The sequence below is a fragment of the Anopheles cruzii genome, chromosome 3, assembly GCF_943734635.1.
Source record: "Anopheles cruzii chromosome 3, idAnoCruzAS_RS32_06, whole genome shotgun sequence".
NCBI lineage: Eukaryota > Metazoa > Arthropoda > Insecta > Diptera > Culicidae > Anopheles > Anopheles cruzii.
This window is the reverse complement of record NC_069145.1, coordinates 64,663,635-64,686,135: the sequence shown is the minus strand read 5'-3', so window position 1 is coordinate 64,686,135 and position 22,501 is coordinate 64,663,635. Positions and strand designations below refer to the sequence as shown.

Sequence of the window (22,501 nt, the reverse complement as noted above, 5' to 3'; positions counted from 1 at the left end):
GAGTTCGCCGCCGCACACACACACACAGCCACCTACAACGACGGCACGCGGTGGGGCCCTATTGGCGCCCTCGATGCGATTATCCTTTTTTCCCGCAAACGGTACGGTACGCCGCTGCTGCTGCCGCTGCATTGCAAATGAGACCGACATTATTTTATGAGACCTCGGAAAGTAACCGTCGAGCCGATAAGGAGCAGCACAGCGCGGCGCAGCGCAGGGCCTGAAATTGGCAGAGAGACACCCGTAGTGGTGGTCCCGTTTGCCCCGGCTCTGCGGTTGCGACTTGTAGCGGTACAATCGAACTCTCTCTCTCTCTCTCTCTCTCTCTCTTGCCGGGTGGCCGGTTTTTGCATATGCGCAGCATAAAACACCCAGAACCATCCTCAATCCTGCGACGGAGGGGGGCTCGTAAAGGGGTCACGCTGCTAGGCTATGATGAAAGGGGGCCATCCCCATCGTGATCGGGATTTAAGCAGCAACCGAACCCGAATGATTCATATCGATTGCACGGCCCGGGCGGAATTGTGAACGGAGCTCCAGCTCCGGAGGAGATTGTGCCAATGGCAAACAATACCTCCAGAGAGTGATGAGGTTAGGTTGATTGCCCTTAAATTGCCCTCCCAGCATATTGCCAAGCGTTATGATGGTTCAAGCGGCCACAGCGTTGAGCTGCAGCTATCGTTTCCGATGCGAACATCCTTATTTAGTTTTGATTTTCTTTTTAAAAATTACAATTATTTTAACCAACTGAGATCGTGGTCGATCATCACGAATCGGAACCGGAGAACCCGTTTCTGTGTCGTACGCCCTTCTCGGCGTGACAAATTTGCTTCCCACCGCTTCCCAAGCACGTCGCGTGCGTAAGGTAAATAAAATTACTGCACCACACTTGTAACAAGCGCTACTCGTTTGTTTACCCACCGCTGGGGCTGGGGCTAGTCGGGCCCTTTTAGCAGGCCCCGGGCCGCGGGCCTCGCGCCTCCGGTGTCTCAATAATGAGCAGCGAGTGTCACACATCGGTGCTAATTAATTTGAACGCGTTCCTGGCTGGTTAAACGAAACGAAACAAACTGCGAAAGCAACAAAGAGCGCAGCAGGGGGAAAAGAAAACACCAAAGAACCAACAGACGAGGTGGCCTCGCGACATGTCTAAAAAAACGGTGAAAGTATTGACCCACTAAAGATGTCAGCCCGCGAGTGGTGCGCGGTGCCGAAAATGGACAGGAAAACAGCAAGAAAGCGCAACGCAACGCGAAACGAACAAAAAAAACTCACTCACGAATCAGTCCCCAAAAAAGATTTTATATGTGTATTTTTGCGCATTTTTAATTTTCCGCACACTCGACGCTCGCCGCAGCGAATGTGTCATCTGGAATCCGCTGGCGACGGCGAATACGAAATCGAAGACGACTTTCGGCCGTCGAAAGGACCGCAAACGGACGGAACCGCACGTCGGATGCCATCAATTGAACGGCATTATTCGCCTTCGGTCCGACCAATGGTTGTGGTTTGTGGCTCCAATCCGTGCGTGTTATTTGGAGCATAAACGGTGCTTGGCAGCTCATAAACGCCTACTTGTGCCAATACACCAAATGCTTACTGTACGCAGTTAACATCAATCTTTTAATGCTTCTTTTGGGATCAAAGCATTCACTGAACGCATCCCCGTGCTTTAGTTTTCTGTTTCTCAAATTTAGTTATAGAGTGAAAGTTCCCGAATCTTATGTTTTGATGCACGAAGCGATTTGGTTTAGGATTTATAATACTCAAAGGGAACCTCAAAGCATACCGTCAGATTTTTGCAGTCAGCCAGCAGTTAAACTACGTTCTAAAACTCGTCTCTCAGTGACGCGTAGTAATATCGATTCGGGCTTCAGATGTATTAGATTAGAGCTATCCGCACATTTCCGAGTCGTTGATCGCACTATCGTTTGCCTGAAAAATAAGTAATTCAGAATATAAATATGTGGATATAGATAGAAACTTTACTAGTTAATAGTTAACGGTTTTGTGGCGGAAGGATTTCTAAGTCTTGTCTCGCAAAGACAGTTTCGAATTGATTTATTATATATTTTTTGATATCTTTTAGAATTTGTCACCGGTGATCCGTAAGGAGTGCTTTAAAGGTGAAAAATTACCTGTTTAATTGCCATTGTTACATTTTTGCAAACTTCTCTGCTTGCTATGATGGTTTCTGAAATATAAACAGAATGCATAAGAATATGGAATGCAGAATGTAGTGTTAGAAAGAAAAAGGGGTAAAACTGTTTGTAATTGTTGTTTAATTACCTAATTCGTTGAAAACTATGCACTACTGTAACTCACCTCCAAACTCAGTGCCGTTGGGAGTGTAAATTGCCCATGTGGTTTGAAATGCACCTTCTTCAGCTGGACTAACCAATTGTACCGTAACAGACACTGTATCCGAGGGTAGCAATGCAGGGACATAGAATTTTCGATTTGGATCCTGCTTTAACGCGACGTACGTACCACTAGTCCACGTAGTTTCCCCATTATTCTGTATTATAAATGATAAATGGCACCTACGAGTAAAAACAGATCAATAATAAATAACGAATGCAGATTTTTAACAGAATAATTTCAAAGAAAATATCTACATTGTGCTGGGAGTAATTTTTTCGCCCTTTCCGACACTTTGATCACTCAGAAACTTCATGGATGGAAATCGGGACTGTGCCATATAGTCAAAGTAGCAGCCTACTGCTTCTTGCAGATTCCTGTGACATTATGTTAAAACATATTATTAGCTCCATTCGAAAGGAATGTTAAAAAACTCCAATTCTTCGTTAGAAACACTACATTGTTAAGCACACATTTCAGAATGGTTTGTCATAAAATAATTCGTACCAATTTGTCATATCCAAGAAAAACGATGCCGTTGAATGGTTCAGCTGTTCTCCCATGCTTTGAAATTGTTTGATCAGCTCCTCTCTGTCCGTCATTATCATTGCTGGAAGGTATGAAAAAAGAAAACAATGTTTTCAGAAGCCCGAAACTAATGTGTGCAATGAATAAAATACATTTTACCACGTACAGTTGAACTGTGTGAAGAAGTTTTGCTCGATGCCATCCGGTAATGATCCTTCCGGCCGAGATAGTTGCTGGTTCGTGTTCTCCATTGCTTTTCTGATAAATTATACTGTTTAAATTGAACGTACCCTGTTAAGACCTCTTCTTGTGTATGAGTCAAGGATGGTACGAGGAGTCGAGGAGAAATGTTCCATCGGATGCTTGGATCTCAATTTAATTGGTTGATGCCAACGATTGGAGAGCCAACGGTTGCTACAACAGTACAACGCTTAAAAGGAAAACACAAACTGACACTCATCAGCATTGAATGAATAACGTTTATTTCTTTGTTGTTTTTCTTGATGATAAAAATCAACAACGGACCAATCAACACTATTCTCACCGAAAGACGTTTTGTGTCACATTAAAACGATAAAAAGATTCGTCCTGTTCTGTATGATGGTAGCGCATAAACGTACAAGGAATGCACAAACAAATTAATTGAATGTCAACAAATGATCTTAAATTGTTCAATCAATTTGAGAGAATCATCATTTTCATTTTCATAAAAAATTACAAAGATATTAGTACCAATCAAAAAACAAAATTGCATCCATCATTCTATAGAAATAAATCCCAACCAACACGCACCAACAAATAGGAAAAATAAAGAGGAAATGTTTCCAGGATTAAGATTTGGCCGAAGTTACTAAGTGGAGCCAGTAAAGCATTTCTATTGTTATTGTTATTAATGTTGCGAAGAATAAGGTTCCAATCTGAGCACTTTTTTATTAATTGTACAAACGCCACAAAGACACTTTTGAACCATTCTTAATCACTTGCAATGGAATGGAAGGAATACGAATACACGGGGAACCAAAATACCAAACCTATCGCAACAACCTACAAGTGGCTTATTGAGCAGCTCATTAACCCACTACCGAGCCGAATGGAAAGAATGTTGAACCATTATGTTTGCTGCCAAGTACCAGCCCATTGCGACAAATCGAATCAAACGACTCCTTCAGTGGGCCCTTTTGACATTAATAGCACCCATTTTCGGGCACAGTCCGAGGATTGGTTCGGGCCGACCGGGAGACCTCTTCAGTCAGCAGCCGGGGCCACTCGAGCTACTCAGCGCTGCTGGGCCAGGGGGAGATTCGCTCACGGACCCGGACCGACAAACACTCCACGCTTCGAGGCGAGCTACGAAAGCTACGCCTCGCCAGAATGCGATCACTGAACCGGCTGAAGTGTGGCACTTTCAGGGGGCCACTCGAAGCGCCTGAGACGTCCCAAAGATCCACCCCAAAACCCGGGGGGACGACCTTCGCGGTTTTCAGCAACTGTTGACAGTTCAATTTGTGTACGGGCCCAGCGAGCAGCAGTTTGCCTGAGCGCACCGAAAGTCGCGGCCGATAAGCGGGTCGCTCCGCCCCCGGGGGGGCGAAGTTCCACCCCCATCCCGGGGAAAGGGGGCATCGTTTGTTGGCTTAACGATTTTGCATTACAATTCAAGGGGCCACGGGTTGTTTTTTGTGCGTTTTTTTTTATGCTCGCCCGATCGCCGGGACCTTCTGGGTTCCATTTGGGACCCGTTTTATGATAGCGTCACCGGTCACCGTGGTGGTGGTGGTGGTGGCGGAATTCCACACCTTGCGGCCCAAGGCCAACAATTGAGATGTTACAAATCGGCCGGCCGAAGACGATCGACCGGCCGATCGGTTGGCCGGTCGGCCACGTGAATGGGAAATGAAGGAGCCGGCCACGCGCTCGACTCCGCGCACTCTCGAGTGGCTACTACATTGTGGACACAAACATCGCACCGTCCCGCGGGTGGTCGGGAAGGCCGGCGAGCGGGGTGGGGTTGGTGGGGTGGGGTTTGTGGTCCTAAGGCCCAGCGAGATCGGTATACACACATCATCCGACCGACCGCTCGGTGTGGTGTACACAAGCGTTTGTAGTATCACTTAGCGTCTGCATAAGACATTCGGCCACACTGCTCCTCGTGAAAGCGCTCCTCGTCGAAGCGCGATTTCGCGTCGATGAGTTCTTTTGTTGCCGAACGGAGCGGGTCCCCGCACGACGGTCCCTCACCCGGGGTGTAAAGTGCCGAATTAAGATCTTACATTGTTTGACATGAGTTGTGCACCATTGTGGCAGCCACCGGGCTGGCGGTGGCTGGTGGCTAGCGGTGGCTGGCGGTGGCTGCTGTGTTTATCTGTTGACGATCGCCCTGAGCACCCCTCCCCCCGGGAGGCTGCCTGCCTGCGGTGGCCATGGGCAAGAGGCATCCACTTTCGAGGACATCTGTACAACATCAAGGAGCGCGCACTCTCGATGATCGATCGCTTTGTCCAACGCTGATACCCCGGCCAAGCTCGGGCCGGGCCGCCGGGCAGAGGCAGCAGAGAGTAAGTACGCCATTCGTTCCATCTGCCATCCGATACATCGCGGAGTACCTCTCGCCGACTCCGACCGGCGGCCATCGCTGATGGCTTACTTCGCTATCTGGTGGCCTCCGCACGCCGTCGCCGGATCGTGATCGGTGGTGGGTGGGTTCCGGTGACGGTTACGGAGCTGAGGAACGACCCGACGGTATCAGACGCGGTTCGCGGAAAACATGGCCCCGGGCTTGTCCTCAATATTTCCCTCGGGGGGGCGGGTGGTATCACTTTTCACCCGAAGCCGGGCCCCAGCCAGGCCTACCGTTAGACCGATAATTAATCTCAATAAACTATCCCCTGATTGAAGCCCCGAGCTCCTTGCCCTAGGCCCCGGCCCGAGAGCCTGCCCGATTACTTCGACAATGACACGCCACCGACGCGAGCCCGTCATGGTTGTAATTAATGAACGGAGCGCGTCCTCGGTGTCGCTCGTGTACCCGTGGTGGGGCTCCTGCGGGATTCCTGCGCACCCAATCCGGGGCTTCCGGGGGTCTGTGGGTGGGAGCTGGAGCCCACCCACATCGCGCTTAGAGATGGAAGCCCGGTGAAGCGCGGGGATAATTGAAAACATTACCGATGTTTTGCGACCGACCGACAAGCGCCGGTTGCCGGTTCATTAGCGATCCGATCGACCCGATCCGACTTCGCGGCGCCATTTTGTTTAACGTTTTCTAATTCTGATCTGTGGCCCACAAATCGCGGGCAGAGAGCGTCATGATGGATCGGGCACACGCCGGGCTGGATCATTGTCTACGGTCCGGTCCGAAGGGACCGTCGGGTTTTCGGCCGGCCCTGGCCGTAGTCATGGGCGATCATTTGTTTTATGCTGAGCCCCGGACAACCGGGCCTAATGATCCGAGCCCATCCGAGCTCCGGAGACAGTCAGTCAAGTAGAAAGCGGGAGTGCGGAGTGCCAAAAACCGAAGGGACCCAAATCTCGGCCACCGTCCGGGCGGGGGAAAGACGGAGCAACCGGAGGCGGTTGGACAGAAAAAATATCGCCTCCCGTAATCACCGAAGAAGCGGCGGCCGGCCGCCGCCGAACGTCGAATCGTAAAGATCGTCTTCAGTTTTTATTTTTGGGACTTTTCTTCGCTCCGTTCGCTTCGCTTAGGTTGTCTTCTTTCGCCTGGCGCTGATGAGAAAATTGCGATAAACCCTAACCCGCGCGTGCGTGCGTGCCCACGGTTGTCTGTGTGTATGAGTGTTCGGGTTCGGGTTGAAGTCTCCGTTTTTTTGGCTCTTTGGTTCTTTTTTCTTAAGAGAGCGGGATCCTATCCAAAGTTCCCCCCGCGGTTGCATCTGGGATCATCGGAGTTTTTCTCTCCTCGCGCCCGTCCGGAGACACCCATCGAGCACTTCACACGAGCACACCTCCTAGCGGTCTCCTTCCGGCGGCCGGTGCCGCTGAAGAGCTTTGCGGACGAGCGAAAAGCGAAAGTGACGATCGCGGCTTTCGTTCGTCGGTGATAAAAGCTCATCTCTCTTTCTCTCTCTCCTGCATCATCACAATATTTTCGGCCAATGTCTCCCTCCTTTTTCACTTTCCGACGACGGGAGCGCACCCGCGGGGGCTTCCAGCTCCGGCTCCGGGCCGGTCTCGGACCTCGGGCTATGGGACCGCTCCTCTTATGTAACGTGGCCAAAGTTTGGAGTTTACGCAGCACAAACCCAGTGGCTTCTTCGCCGTGGCCGTGGCGGCTATTTTTGGACTCCAAAGTACAACGAAGACACCGTGGAGCGACAGACAGAGACCAAAGCGAAATCAGAAGACACAGAGTGATGCATCTGCGCATTCGCGACGGGATTTCTTGCGCTTCTTCTTCGCGTAGGGTCGCGTTATTTGGCAAATAAAAGCTCATACGATCCATGCCGGGTATTGCTGGGGCATCGAAGTTGGCTCATTTTATGGGACCATCGGCTTTAGTATTACATGGATCCATGAGTCCAGAAGATCTTTCGGGAGAACGATGTTCTTTTTTTATATTTGAATACAATCATTCTCAAGGAAGCATTTTATGCCAGCGGCGCAATATGACTTTTCTTTGAACTCAAAATTGTTGGAGCTAAAAGCAGTTAAAGAGCTTCACACACAATCGAAGAAGAATTAAACATCTGTGTCATTTCATTACAGTATCTCCCGTTCAAACCTTCCAACAATGCTTCGCAGTAATCCCTTTGGACGACATTTCCATTTTTAAAGGCATGCTATTTTACAGAAGTAATAAGCCACCTAGGAGAATCATAGAAAAAATGCATAACGATTGCATAAAATTTGGACCATCCGCATGTCCCCTTTTGGATCCACGCATTATCTATTTTGGTTTTGCTTCGAAAATACCTCTTCTGCTGCATTCACCGTAATTCGTTAATGGAACCTTCAAAAGCCACCCGACATTGCTACTTTCTGCAACCGCACAGCCATCAGCGCAATATCGGTGGCGATGTGTTTTAAAAAGGGAAAAGTCTCAGTCTTAGTTCGGGGCTCTCTGCCCCGTTCGGTGGCGGACAAATTCCTTAATCTCCCGGCCGACCCCGGGCGGCCTGACGCACATACCTCTCTGGGTGACATAACTTCCTGCCCGGTGCGCGGCTCAATTAAAGTCCAATAATGGCGCTGTGACAACAGTTCGCTCCCATCGCGGTTTACCTTCATGGCCATGGCAAACATCCTCCTCCTTCTCCTCCTCCTCCTCCTGCTGGACTCCTCGGGGACACTGTTCGTCGGGGCTTCCCATTGGCGTAACATGCGAGATGGCCATTTATCATCCACCCGCAACATAAATGGGATTTGGCTGGGGTTCGGGCGTTGAAACGCGCGCGGATTCCAGCCTTTCCAGAGCTTCTCACGCGCGCGAAAGAATGTGCGATGGCGGATGGTGGAGCACCATAAACGGTGGAAAGACAGGCGGACAGAGAGGCGAAAGACATCGAACCATCGACCACATAATTATGGTGTTTTATTTTACGATTTAAATTAAGCTTAATTTTCAAACATAGCCTCGCGCACGCACACAAAACACCCCCATCAATGATTGTGCGCGCGTCGATGATGATGGTGCCGGATGACGAGGCGGGCGGAGGCCTTTCTTATGGAGGCCTCGGCCATCTCGCCCGCCTTGGGACCGCCCGGGCTTGGCACTGAAATCGAGAAGCATAAGGGCTTATGGGCGTCAAGCTCAGTGTTCCCCAGCGACGCCAGCTCTAACGGCACCCGCCGGGCCTGGTGGACCCACCGGGGAGTGGGGAGGCCTTTAATTTACGGTAAACGAACATGGCCGCACTTAAGATTAACAAAGATATTATTATAAATTTTCACCCCCGTTAGTTACTGAGCTTTTCCCCGAGCGGGGCCGGCCACAAAATAATAGCTGCCGGCGCTAATTGATTGAAAAGTTCTTTCTCCGTCTCCGGCAAAGGGGCCCTTCCACGAAGGGATGCCCCGGGCGGGCGTCGGCCGGTGGGCCGGTGCCGAAGGAACTGATTTATTTCCACCGAACTGACCCGCTTCGAACCGCTTCGTGTGCTGTGTGGCGGGCGGCGGGATTCGCTTAATGCGAAAATCAAATTCAAATAAACGGCCACACATACGCGGCACGGCACTATCCTTGGGCTGTGGTTAGCGTTTCAGTGACCTCCGGTGAGGTGTGCACTTTCAGCACCATCCCGCGGCCGGGAAGTTTTTCGGCCGCACCAGGCGCATTTGGTGCCCCGCGTGTGTGTGTTTGTGTGGCAGTGTTTGTTGCGCGCGTTAATTGAAATCTTGATTGATGACTCACCGACCGCGGGACGGCCTTTTTGGCCGCTAAAAAGCTTCCTTTTTCGAGCGCCGATCGGAGGAAGCGGCCTCGGCCGCTCTCTCTCTCTCTCTCTCTCTCTCTGCGCCGGTCTTTCTTTCTTTCTAAGGGACCGTTGATTGATTATGCGGTCGCCGCGCTTTGGCACAACCCCGCTGGGAATTATACAACTTCTGCAACCGTGCACTCCGTCGGTGGCGATGCACTTACGGTGGTGCACCAGGGAGCATAAAACGCCCGACCAGGCCCCGCGTGTAACGGTTCCGTGTGCCGTGCTTCGCTTGCCGCGCGGTGTGCTTTCCTTGCTGTTGGTGTTGCTGTTTTTTTCTTATTAGAGCTGATTAAAATTATCATAAAACAAATGTTTCGCCGTTCGTCGTTCGTCGGCGCATCGAAGTCTTTTGTAGGGGCCGCGCGCCGCGCGTAACGAGCACCGCGCACCGAGTGCTGTGAGTGCGATTTTAAATTCTAGTGACGATCGCATTAATTTCCCGACCCGTGCACGATCGTGTCCGCCGGGTGGGTCCTCCCTCCGGCTTTTATGCGTCCCCGTTGACCCGTTCGGGCGTGCTGCTGCTAATCGGGCGGGTGCGCTCCATCGGAAGGCACTTCCCGGGTGCGCGCGATCAAGATCGCGCCATCACACGTGGGTCCCTTGCGTGTCTGTCGGAGGTGCGTCGGGCGGGGGTCGATGCTTCGGGCTTCGGGTGGTCAGCATAAGAGTGCCGTTCCCGAGCCCGAGGCCGCGGCCCCTGCGAAAGGCGTGGAGCGGCTCGGAGGAGAAGAGACAACCGAATTTACCCTGATCAGTCACGGTCACGCAATTACTCCGGCCTGGCTGCCGCCGGGAGGGCCGGACCGACCCATTCGAATCGAATTAAGATTTCATCATGCACGTGTACGCACGTACCGCACACCCGCCCGGGGCCCCACTCGGGTTGCCCCGCTTTGATGATGATGATTTTTTTTCGTTTTCCGATGCTTTCGCTCCGACTCCGAGCTGCCTTTATCTGCGTGTTGTTTTTATTTCGTGTGCCATTGGGGAGGTTTTGTCCGCCCCCTTTGGGGTCTCAACCTCAGTGGCGCAGCGGGTGCCAGCATGCAACACACATATGCCCCGCGTCCTCGTTGGCCCCTGGGGGTCCTCCTCCGGTCTTGAGAGCTGATGAGTCTTTTCGAGCCGCCTTTCCGTTCCCATGAAATGCGTTTCTGGGGGGGAAGGCCGTGCATCGCATGTCTCTGCGTGTGTGTGTGTGTATTATCGAATTTCCGATTTCCGTGGGGACGTTCCGGACGGCACGGTGAATCAATCACGGCGAGGCGCTGTGGCGGGCTCTCTCTCTAACTCTGAGGCTCTGAGCTAGGTGAGGCCTGTTTTTTTTGGGTGAACCGACATCTAATGTCCACTTTCTTCATGTCATCAAAACACACACACTTTGCCACCAACTGACAGCTGTGTCTGGCTCAGTACCTCAGTAACTCGCCGGCTCAGCACCTAGGCCAGGACTTTAATGTGAATGTCTATAAATCAAGGTTTATGCAGCGACCGAGAGTCCGTGCCTTGAATTGGTGACGCTCAATTTAACATTCTTCACACTTTCTGTTGGCGCCGCGTCCTCGGTTTCCCCCATCACACCGTCGGCGCCGATAATGAAGCCGCGCTAAATATCACTGATTTTATGGTTCCTTCGGGAAATTTTCCACTCCGATGGCGCCGCCCGAAGAGTGTCCTTTTGTGTGGCACCCCGTGGCGCACCGCGGAAGATAAAGCCTCCGAGGACCCCTTTCGCTGTACACGCCCCTTTTTTTCTGTGGGCTACGAAGCGGGCCATTCGAAGCGTGACGGCGCCGTGCGATATGAACTCAAATTGAATGTGTTTAAATTAAATTAAAACACTCAACCACTTTCAGCTAACTCGGGACGCCGGCGCACTCTCGCCACGTCGTACTTGGCTAACCTCAGCCGCGAAACCGTTTCCGGAGGAAAGTGAAGCAGTTCCCAGTTGACGAGCGAACTCGCCGAGTGTGTATTTTCGTGGGTCATCCTCGCGGCAAAATAAATTCAACCGTTTCTGAGCAAACAAACAAAAATTGGTTCGGACTTCGCGCGCTGTTCACGATGTAAATCGTGTTTCGTGGCGACCCGTGAACCTACATCACAGGGGATTAAAAGCAAAAATCTTGAAAGGTGGTCCGTTAGAGGTGGGTTTTGATTTTTTCGGTGCTGTATCTGTCCGTGGCCCGCCCCGAAAGCGGCATCATCGCGTAGGAGCATCGCATAAATTTGTTCAGCTAGCGCACAGTTTGGTTATTTTTTTTGCGACTTTGTCCGATAACGGGGCGCTCGGGGGCCGTTGCAAAATATTCGTCAATCTCCATAATCGTTTGCGGGGTGTCATTAAGAGGTCGCGAAGCGATTGCTTCGATCGGGGGGGACGTTTTTATCTCTGCGTGTGTCTGTGTGTGTGTGTGCGTGTATGTGTGCTTCGGGTCAGGTTTAGTAAGCAATATTAGTAAGCACGTGGATCATGATCACCTTGCCGATAAGTGACATCCGGATCGGAGCCGACAACAAATGACTCAAATCGCGCCATAATTGCCACGTTAGCTTAAGGAGGGTGGGCCTTTTAAGATCCGCGTGTAGGCTGACCGGCCGGCTGGGAGAAGCATTCTGCCAGCCGGGTATCTTTCTAATAATTTTAAACTAATCTCTGCCCTATCCCGTCCGTAGGTGCTCCCCATTTGCTATCGCGACTGGCCACCTCATCAGCGGTACCGGCGGTCCCAGCGGACCTCCCGGCAGCACCGACCGTGACGTGCCCGATAACCGACGCCCGGAGTCCCGCTTCCGGTGCCGGTGACCGACAGCCGGACGACAGTCTGCGCAGCAAGCCAACAGCCGAGGACGGTACCAGCGGCAGCAGCTCAGCGACCAGCATGTTACTGCTGCAGCCTCAGGTAAGCCACCGTGAGGTGTGGTGTAATCCCTAGCGCAGTGTACTGTAGTTCGCCCACCCTTTGAGAGGTTAATTGAAAGCCCAACCGCGGTGCCTGACAGCCACCTGACACCGTCGTCGGGCTGTCGGGCTGGTTTCAAAAACCGATCAAAAAGCCATTCCCTTCGACTAGCCCGGAGGCCACGAGGTGGCCGCGTTTGGGGTTTTAAAAGAAAATCAATATTTCTTCACCTCACGAAACCATGGGGGGGGGGGGGGGGGTTCGGAATCAAGATGGTGCGATAAGCGAGGTGTGTGTGTGTGTGCGCCAGGCCATAGTCGTACACGCTTATCGGCAACACTTAATAAACGTCGAGCAAACGATGGCCCGATGGCTCGTACCGATTGTCTCGGGGCCCTTCGGACAAAGTGTGCTCCGTGCGCCCTTTCTCTTCCCAAAACAACCACGTAAAACCAAACAACTTTGCTAAGAGCCCCTTCCCGGCCCCCTGCCCGGAGTTGATGGGCATGATAAGCGGGTTGGCCCGTTGCATCGGTAAGCCCGCGAAACTGTCAACCGTTCCGTTTCGACAGCATCGCGATCGCTTATCCCGCAGCCGGCCGTCATAATCTGTCGAGTGGCGATCGAGTGGCCGCACCGCGACTGGCGATGGTGCGGACCGGGGGTGAAATTACTGAAGGAAACATCACACCATCATGTTGAAGGCTGAAGGTGGACTCCATTGCCCACTTTCGGGAGAAAGCAACCAGCTTGGGTTGAGGCTATTGTTTCAACTTCTCACTAATAACACTAATTGCAGTTTTCCTGAAAGCAATATTGTAAAACACTATTCAAGTGGAATGTAATGGTTATTTGAACCAGTTTAATACTATGTCCTTTGTCACGATAAGAATCAGAAGCCTTTTCGAAGCCACTACATTTATTTTTTTATTATTATCAGAACCGACAAAGCCGTAGCACCAACATAATAGTCTTTCACATAGAAACATTCGAGAACATTAAAATTCTGCAATGCCGAAAATGAAGCTAAATCCCAAAACCGACAAGTAAATCGTCTTTTTTAGATTCTTCCTACTGAAATAATGCAGTTTCGGTTGTCCAATGATTCTAGATGCTAACGGTGACTTAACGAATCGAAACAGAATCATATTTTGTATTAAATAATGCAAATAAATGTGCAAAGGATCAGTCTCGGTTAAGACTTGTAAAGGCTAACAAGGGGGTCAGTTTGTAGGCCGCTCTTAAAAAACCAAAGAACTAAGTAACGCAACTTATCTTTTGATATCCTTAGGGTGTTTTATACCTGAAAGAAACTCGTTTTTCGAATTATCACAAAAAATTCACGAACATTTTGTATGGATTCCTTTTCTTCGATTGCGCAAACCCAAAAGGCGCTTCATTCTTGTTTTATCGCTTACTAGCTGATCCCGGCGCGCGTTGCCACGCCTCATTTCATCCTCATTTCTCGCTTATCCGTCGTTTCAAAGGACTTCCTGGTGACGTATCCGATCAGCTTCCCTTTGCATTTCCCGTTACTCCTACTTTTCACACGATCGGGCTTCCCGGTGACGTATTTGTTCAGTTTCCCTTTCCTCCTCCCGTTACTCTGTTCCGAATGATAGGGCTTCCCGGTGATGTATCCGATTGGCTTTCCTTCCCGCTACCCGGTGGATACATGGCAAAACTCGCACCAGCTAAATTTGACTCAAATTGTTGGAACACTTTTCGAATTTTGCTGCCATTTACCCTAATTTTGTATGGGAGCCACCCTTTGTAAAGTGGCGAAGGGTTTCAAAAATTCACCAGAACATTTCCCCTTACCAAACACTCCCACCTGCAGAATTTGGTTCGATTTGTTCGAAAATAACCCGAATTATGCTGAATTTTATGTAAATGTTTGTATGGGAGCCCCTCTCCCGGGAGGTGTGAAATGTACTTTTTCTACTATATGATCCTAATTGCAATCTAGAAGGCTGTAGCAGTCCGTTGCTATCTCTCTCTCTCTCTCTCTATCCATCTCTTTTTCTCTCTTTCTCTCTCTCTTTCTTTCTCTCTTTCTCTCCCCCCATCTCTCTCTCCCTCTCTCTCCTTCTTTTTCTCACCTTCTTCAATAATTAAACACAAGCTATGCAGTTCACCCCAACATCAGTTCTACTTCAAGATGGATGGAATGAGGGGTGGTGGTAGGTGGAAGAAGGAAGGAAAAGGCTTTTAAGTGAAACCAATCGATTTACAGACCACCAAAACCTAAGAAACGATACCCATATTGCCCTAGGAAGTATTTTAAGGATTGGGGTTGTATGGGGATCCCTCCTTCCCCTCGTCCTGTAAGGACCAAATTTAGTCACATGGTTTCTCAGGTGACCAGCAACCATTGTGCAAGTTTTGATGAAATTCGATTCATAACTTGTGGAGCAATTGATGTTTTTAACGGTTAGTTGTATGGAAGGGCAAAGAAAAAGGGGGGTGAGGGGTTTCTAACCATGATAACGACACTCCCCGGCCCCTAAAACCCCTGTATACCAAATTTGGAGTCAATCGGTCCAGTAGTTTCGGAGTTCACTTGAGACACACAGACACAACTTGATTTTTATATATATAGATTTCTACTAATATTCTACCTTGTAATGGTATTCTTCGGTACACTATGTCCCCTATAAATCCGAACTTCGGCTAAAGAAACTGCACCTTCCGTTCTAAGAATCTTTTAATGAACAAAAATCATGCCAATCCGCTGTTCATTTGCTACAAAACAATGTAGGTTGTCTAGAAATAATTAAGCAATGTAAAATCTATTGATTATTGAGCGATTATAGCAAAATGTCTGGCAAAGCGCGCCTCATACTTTTTAAAGATGTTCCACCTTGAAAACGAACACCACAAGAATCCCTCACGAGAATACCTATCTTCTCCAAAGGAAACACTTGCCGGTTGTCCGTCCGGTCGGAGCCACTCGCCTGCGCCTGCACTTCCTCCCGATGGCTTATTAATGGCCCGTGCTACCAGCAAGGATCGCTCGATCGCTAGATCGCTTGACAGGTTAACCCGGCCCGGGTCCGGGGCTACTCACAGGATCGCGATCTCTTCGCCTCGAGGCCACGCGGCACACACGGGTCCAGCGAGAGTCAGCGAGATTTCAAGATTGCAAATCGCCGATAGTAGTACGTGTACACTCTCATAATGATCGTGATAATGATGATGACGACGATGATGATGATGATGGTGATGGAGATGATTATGACGAACGATACGGACAAAAGGATACGTCAAGTGGATCGTTTCGGGTGGGCGCCGGAGAAAAACGGTGGTCTCCCACCGAGCGGGGGCAAGGTGCGACACCTGTGGCAGGAGAGACCGGCCTCCTGACATCCGCACACACAAACACACACCCACCGAAAGCCATCGAACCGAAACCATTCAATAAATCACGAGTTCGACAGCTTTCTCCCGTGCGCGTCGTGCCGAGAACCGAGTGCCCGGGGTGGCCTCCGGTCCGGGGCGCGACATGTGCGATGCCTCTCGGCTGTGGCTTCTTTTATGCTGCTCCGGAGTAGCATCGCACCCGCTGATAACGTGCTTGTTGGCCTCGATGGCCTTTTGTTTGGCCGAGCGCCAGGAATTCACTGCGGAAACGGGCTACGTGAGGGCTACCAGAGGACCTCACTCTGCGGGAGACACTGGCCACCTTTCTACTGCGGCAACTGCAGCAATCAAAGCGCGGTGCTCGGGGCCAGCGGCAGCCGCAACAGGTATCACGCGGCGGGGCCCAATGTTGACGGATTGCTTTGCGCCCTGCGGGGTGGCCAAAGTGTCGCCCGTTTGGACCTGTTTTTTGTGGGAGGGTCAGAAAAATTGAGATTGCAATTCATTTTGACAGTTTTCCGAACGTAGGTACGCGGTGCAATGGGTCGGTAACAGTGTTACCCTACGTGACAAGAGAGAGAGAGAACTTGGGAACAAAAAATACGCTCGAAACAATAATAAATCCCGCCAATATTAAATTAAATAATAAATAATGATTAATCATAATTATTAACCCTTGCATACGTCACTCAATATTTATACAAACAGAAGAGACCTTACGATAACATTAACATAAAACTCTTACTGGAAAGTGTACTTTCGATTCATTGTTCTTAGTTTTTTTACACAACACACAAATAATATTTATTATAACCGCAAACAATCAACAAGTCCATGCGCAAAATATTTTTGGGCACGCCAAAACGATGCACGACGGCCCACGGCACGGCCAGGGTCCTTGCGGCGCATTCTTCGGTCGAGGCACCGTAACCTCAAACAAACGGGACACATTCGCTGCGCCCGGCGATCGGCGTAACGGCACGCCAATCGGTTCCGCATGCTACGCTATGCTCCGTTAATGTGCCCTCGTGCCGCAGCAGCGGCAGATGTGACCGAGAAAGTTCACGATTCCGCGAGATGTTTTATGTTCCGACCGCTATGCCCCTCGGACCCGTTTGCGCATCGAGCCCATCCCTTTTTTCGGTTCGTGATTCGTCGTGCGAGGCCGAGCGCGCTAGACAAAACGGTGCGCCCCCCTCGGGATCGGGGACGTCCTGCTGAGTCCTCGCTCGGCCCTATTATCACGCAAATGGCTTTCTCGCCCCGTGTTTCGTGGTGTTTGTTTATCCCGCTTGGTCTCGCCGGAGACTTCATTACGGCCAATAGAGTCGCGTCGAGCGCGTCGCGATAGGAAAGGTGATAAACAAACTGGCAATGCCAAGGACTGGACGCAGGTTCCTGTAGCTACCAGCGTAATATTTTATGGAACCCCTTTCGAATCCGCGCTGATCGCGTCCGATAAAATCGCACATGACATCGCAGCATGTGCCGTGCTCGGGAGTGATTAAGTGACAATGTGCTGCTTATGAGTTATGTGCCGCCCGGTACCCCACGGCTGGGAAAATCCAGGCAAGCAATGCGACAGAACCCGCGATCGCTTTTTCGATCGTTCCGAATGCCGGAACCAGCTGTTTAGAATCTCTAGGGTCATTTGATGGTAGATAACCTTTACTGAATAAAGTGTCGAGTGCATGGCCAAGCCAAGCCAAAGACCAGTTTAAAATTGTTATCGAGATGAATGCGATTGTAACCGAATCATATTGATAAAATGGAGTTATACCAACAAAACAGGACAATCGAAGGCTTTTGTCACGTTCCAAACAGATTATAAATTATTGTATCGATTATAGTTGAAGGTCAATTCTTGATTTTCATAACTGTTAATGATCCTTTAGTACCATTCATTTCATAGCGACTTACAGTCGTTTGAGATGTGAGAAAACCCTACTCTGTTTTGAAAACTTAAAAATCTTTCAATGGGTGGTTCAATGGAATACGGGTGTTCCTATTTCTACTTTCATTCCGATCAACAAAACCTTGATGACCCTAAACCATAAACACTTTTTAAGCATTTAAAGGGTGGCAAATGAATTAAATTAAAGGAAATCAGTATTACTTTCGAAGAATTCTAGTACTACTATTAGAAAACGTTGTCAACAGGCGATCGTTTCCGAAACAAATGCCATCTAAACGAGTTTTAAACCATTTCCTGGCCAATTGTCACCTTTTTTTTTTGGTGCAACACTGCATTCCCGTCCCAAGCGGTCGCTTTCACCACCGTTTTGGCGACCGGAAAAATATTCAAATATGTGAAGCCGCGACCGGGCTCGGGTCCGAATTATGTATTCCAACTTCCAACGCCAAACACCGCACGCTCCGCTGGCCAATCGGCGCCATTTGTCCATGGTTGGAGCTTCCCGGGTTTTTTGTTTGTTTGTTTGTGTGTTTCCTACATATTTTCGCCCCTATTTTGCACACGACTTTGTTTGCGATTTTTTTGTTTGTCCCCCGAGGTCCGGGATTCACTTTCCCCCCCCGGGGTTGGGCGAAGCGCTACACTCACGATCAAGATGCGCCGCGGCCAGACCAGGTCTTCGCTGCTTGAGCATCACAATCGATGGCATCTTACCACCCGCAGCGGGGGCCGCTCGATCGGGATGCCTGGCCAGGGATGGCCCTTTCGCGGTCCGTTCAATCACAGCCGGTTCTAGTACTCGCCGGCCCTCGCTCCACTCCCTTCACCTCAGAAACAGAACACTTCCTTTACCGGCCCGGGAATTGTCACGGATTCAAATTTAATTTAATCAGATAAAAGTTCGCCCCGGTTGGCGCGGGGTTCGGTTCTGTTCCTGCCTTTCGCGACGCGATGCACGTTCACGTTCCCCAGGACGCGGTCGGTCGGTGCTCCTCCGTGACCGCCACCACCACCACCGCCGATCGGTCGTCGTATTGTGATTTTATTTGTTTTCGCCTTTCGCCGCCACCGCCGCCGATGCGATGCGGTCCGTTCGATAAGCGCCGCTCCGGTGGAAGATGCATCGTGAGAAATGTATGTACACTACATAAGTCACCCGGCACGTCCCGATCCGACCCACCGACCCACGGCCCTCCCCAGCTTCGGTTGCGAAAGCGGAAGTGAGTTCCGAACTGATGTTCGCACAAATCGGAAATCGATCCGAAATTTAATATCAACGCCGGGGGAACTAAGTTAAATAAAGGCAACGACAGCAAAACCTCCTCAGGGGAAAGTGAAAGGCCCACCCCTGTTCGAAGATGAGCCGATGCTGCTTTCGCGACCTGCTCTCGTCGGTGGCCCCGCATGACGCTGCACGCTTTTTAATCGAAGAAGATCAATTTTCGACAACGCGCAGTGGTTGCGTGGGCGCCCACCATGGGAACGCCAGCTAGATGGGGCTTTTCCCACCCGACCCCCTTCAGGGGGTGGCATTGGTGGCGCGTTTCCGGCCGGGGTGTACCAAGCGGGGGCAAAATCTAGGTTGATGGGTCGGGGCCTGTACGACGACGCATCGCCTCGGTGCGGCAATTAACCAATTGATTGGTTTTCTGGGAGCGACAAAGCGGGTTGGCCCGGTTTTTGTGTCGCTTCACTGGCTCCACTTCGGATGAAATCGGTCGCGAACTTTAGCATCGCTTTCGCCGTCCGAAAGCATCCCGAAGCTTCGAAGCTGTTCTTGAGATAGAAAAATTGTTAAAAGTTTTAGGCATAGAAACTGAAATTGTTTTGCTTCTAGCCATCTGTGCGCTATGTGGAGGACTAAGGACTTCCTGTTGCTGTTGCTTGCTGACCGAGTTCTTCAAATTTGGCCTCCAAGTCATACCATAACACAGCAACTACAACTCACCTGCTGGGTAGCAATCATTTTTTTGTTCTCTAAAATAGAAATAGGCAATGGTTTTCAATATGAATTGTAAGTAGGATTAATCCTGTCAATGTCATAGACCCTTCTTTTGTTTGTATTGATTTAAAGACTATTGTCAAAGAATCTTCCTGAATCTTACTGAAAGAAACGGTTTGAGATTTACAAGTTACAGTTTATACTAAATGGCTACGTTTATTGAAGTTTCTATTATTCCACAGTACAATGAAAAGAATCTTTCAGAAGAAGAAGAAACCCTTTTTATTGTGCAGCATATTTCTGTCATCATGTCGGACCTCATGAGAAGTCCTCTTAAGATGAATTCCCGTAGATGTGATACTTACGACAAGAGCTGTAATAAAAAGATTACTTTAAAGATGTTATTTAAAAACACTTTTTTCCTAAATCAACACTAACAAGAGCTCCGCTTTAATAAGTTAGTCATTAGTAGTAATTAGTTGTACTTCAAAGGCGAGCCAAGGATCGAGAACGTTTATATTGAGTTTAAGAAACAATCTCAGTTAAGTTCACAGAAGACACACTAAAAGCGCCATCGATAGAATATAATAAACAAATGGCGCAACTAGAACATAGAGAGAATTACACTCAAAACCTTAAAATGACAAAGGCAGCTTTTTATTTGATCCAATTTAAGGTCTCTAAGGTACTAACTTTACTGTACCTAGTGCACTCAGCCCTCTGCTGCACCAATCGATGTTTCCGTGACGTGTAAATTCCAAACTCAAGTACTCAATTAAACTAAATCAATTCAACTTGATGGAGATGATGGTCCCGGCCGCTGGGAATGGGATGGATTTTCGCCTCCATATTGCGTGACTCCATTAACTCGTGGACCGCGAAGGATACCAAATCGCAACGCTTCAGCAAGTGCTTCATGCTTCGGCAGCACCACCCTAAAGTAGGACCTCGCTCGGCGAAATAGACTCTAAATTATTCACACACCACCCGAAAGGTGCACCAAACAACCGGTCCGGTCCCGGGGTTCCGGTTTTTGCAATCAAACCTCGTACCTTGGAGGGACTTTATTTTTCATGAGCTCCGTGGCCACGCTCGTCGCAAATCCTCGCGAAGCACCCGTCGGCGTCCTTCAAGGACATGGACGAGTGACGTGACTTTTGGCATTTCGTTCGTTCGCGAAAAACGCGACCCCAACGTCGGCAACGAGCCGGAACGGGCTACGATGCCAACGGCCCCAAATGTCGATGCCCACCCCAGGTTTTCCGCAATTAATGTCCGGCTCCGATGGGTGGTGGGGTCCATTTTAGTGTGTTCCGAACCAGTGGACCGCCGGGCCGGGTGGGAAAGCGTGAAAAGTCGAACGGCCCGAGCCGAACGGCGATTGCGCTGCGTGGCGCAGACCACGCCCTGTGAGCTGCGAATTTCCGACTTCCCCGGCGGAGCGGAACCATGGAAGCGCGGCGGCCATCACAGAAAGCCGGAGCGCCGGAGTGACTTCCATTTTTATTAATTATCATGTCTCATTCCTTCCTTCTCTCTCTCTCTTTTCTCTCTCTTTCTCTCACACTCATTTTTCGTTTTCTGCCGTTTCGGCACGGACCATGGCCTTCCGGAAGCAGGCGTCATCTTTTAGTTCCGTTTCTTCATTTGATTATTTACTGTCGCAATCGCAGAGCCATCAGCAGGAGCAGCAGTCCTACCCGTCGCATCTACCGCATCAGCAGCAACAGCCGCATCATCATCATCCCCATCAGCAGCAGCAGCATCATCATCCGCAGCAGCCGCTGGGACATCATCACCCGTCGGAGGCGTCCGGGCTCGACAAGTTCGTGGAACTGTTCAGCTCGACGACGCAACCACACACACCCTCGGAGTCGTACCTGGCCGACCAGACGCAGCACTCGAACAGCTCCAGCGATACGCTCGTCGGGCTCGAGGACAACCCGTCCGTCGGCGGCGCGTTCGGTGGCTCCAGCGACAGCATCCCGTCGGCGCTGCTGAAGGCGACCTACAAGCAGGAGGAGCTCGTGCCGAGCCCGTTCAGCGCTGGGGGTCCTTCGTCCCGAGCCGCAACCACCGAGCCACCCGAGCCGGACCTACTGTTCGAGTCCTCGTCAACCGAGGAGCTCGGTCTGCTGACGCTTCGCTCCAGCAGCGATCCGGTGCTGGCGAGCAGCGCTCGCATTCCAGCAGCCCTGGTCCAACAGCAACAACAGCAGCAACAACAACTTCCCGCGCTCCAGCAGCGCCCCTCTACCTCCGGTGTCGCGGGACCGGTGAGCGCCAGCTCGCTGCTGCCCAGCTTCCAGGAGACGTACCCGATCAAGTACAATCAGCTGGCCAACTTTGGGCTAAAGATGGACGACGACTGCTTCAAGATGGCCGTGGCGTCCCCGCACCACCATCAGGCCGTGACGGCCGCGTATGCCCACCACGGGCCGATCTATGGTCACGGCCACGGACACCATCACCACCACCACCATCACGCGTCGGGAGTTCCGGCGACCGGGACGCTCCATCAGGGCCATTACGGCGAGTTTGGGGCCGGCGGACAAGCGGTTGGTGGGGGCATCACCCAGTACAACAATCCAACGGGCGGGCCACCCACTGGCGGCACCGGCTTCTACTCGCCCTCGTACGATCAGCATCCATCAGCGGTACGATACTAGCGCCCTCTAGCGCCGACTAGCAACAAAGTTGAGCTAATACTCCGTGTCCCTTTTTTCTTTTGCAGGGCTACGGAACACCACAGGACACCGCCTACTCGCTGCCGCCCTTCCCGACCGTGGCCGAACTGCACGTCAGCACGACGACGGGCGGCGGGGCCGCAGCCGTCGCCACGGCCACCACTACCTGCCACCGGCGCTCGTCGCTGCCGATCCAGCGCTCGGAGTCGACGTCCAGCAGCGAGAGCCCGAAGCCGCCCCGGATCGCGCTCTACCACAAGTACTCCGCCCTGCCGAGTGCCTCCAGCTCCGCTTCCAGTTCGCCCGGTTACATGAACAACAACAATCCCAATACGATCAACAACAACGAGGTGGCTGCGGCG

General features: G+C 50.9%; 1 protein-coding gene across 1 annotated transcript in view; it reads left to right on the top strand.

Moving 5' to 3' along the window:
- The window catches only part of LOC128270790 (probable nuclear hormone receptor HR38), a 100,086-nt gene that overhangs the window by 75,964 nt on the left and 1,621 nt on the right, over window positions 1-22,501 (top strand). The window contains exons 2-4 of the mRNA XM_053008209.1: window positions 12,006-12,232; window positions 21,072-22,109; window positions 22,187-22,501. The exon at window positions 22,187-22,501 is cut by the window's right edge and continues 889 nt beyond it. Of these exons, the coding sequence (XP_052864169.1) occupies window positions 12,006-12,232; window positions 21,072-22,109; window positions 22,187-22,501 (1,580 nt within the window). The remainder of the gene's footprint in view (window positions 1-12,005; window positions 12,233-21,071; window positions 22,110-22,186) is intronic.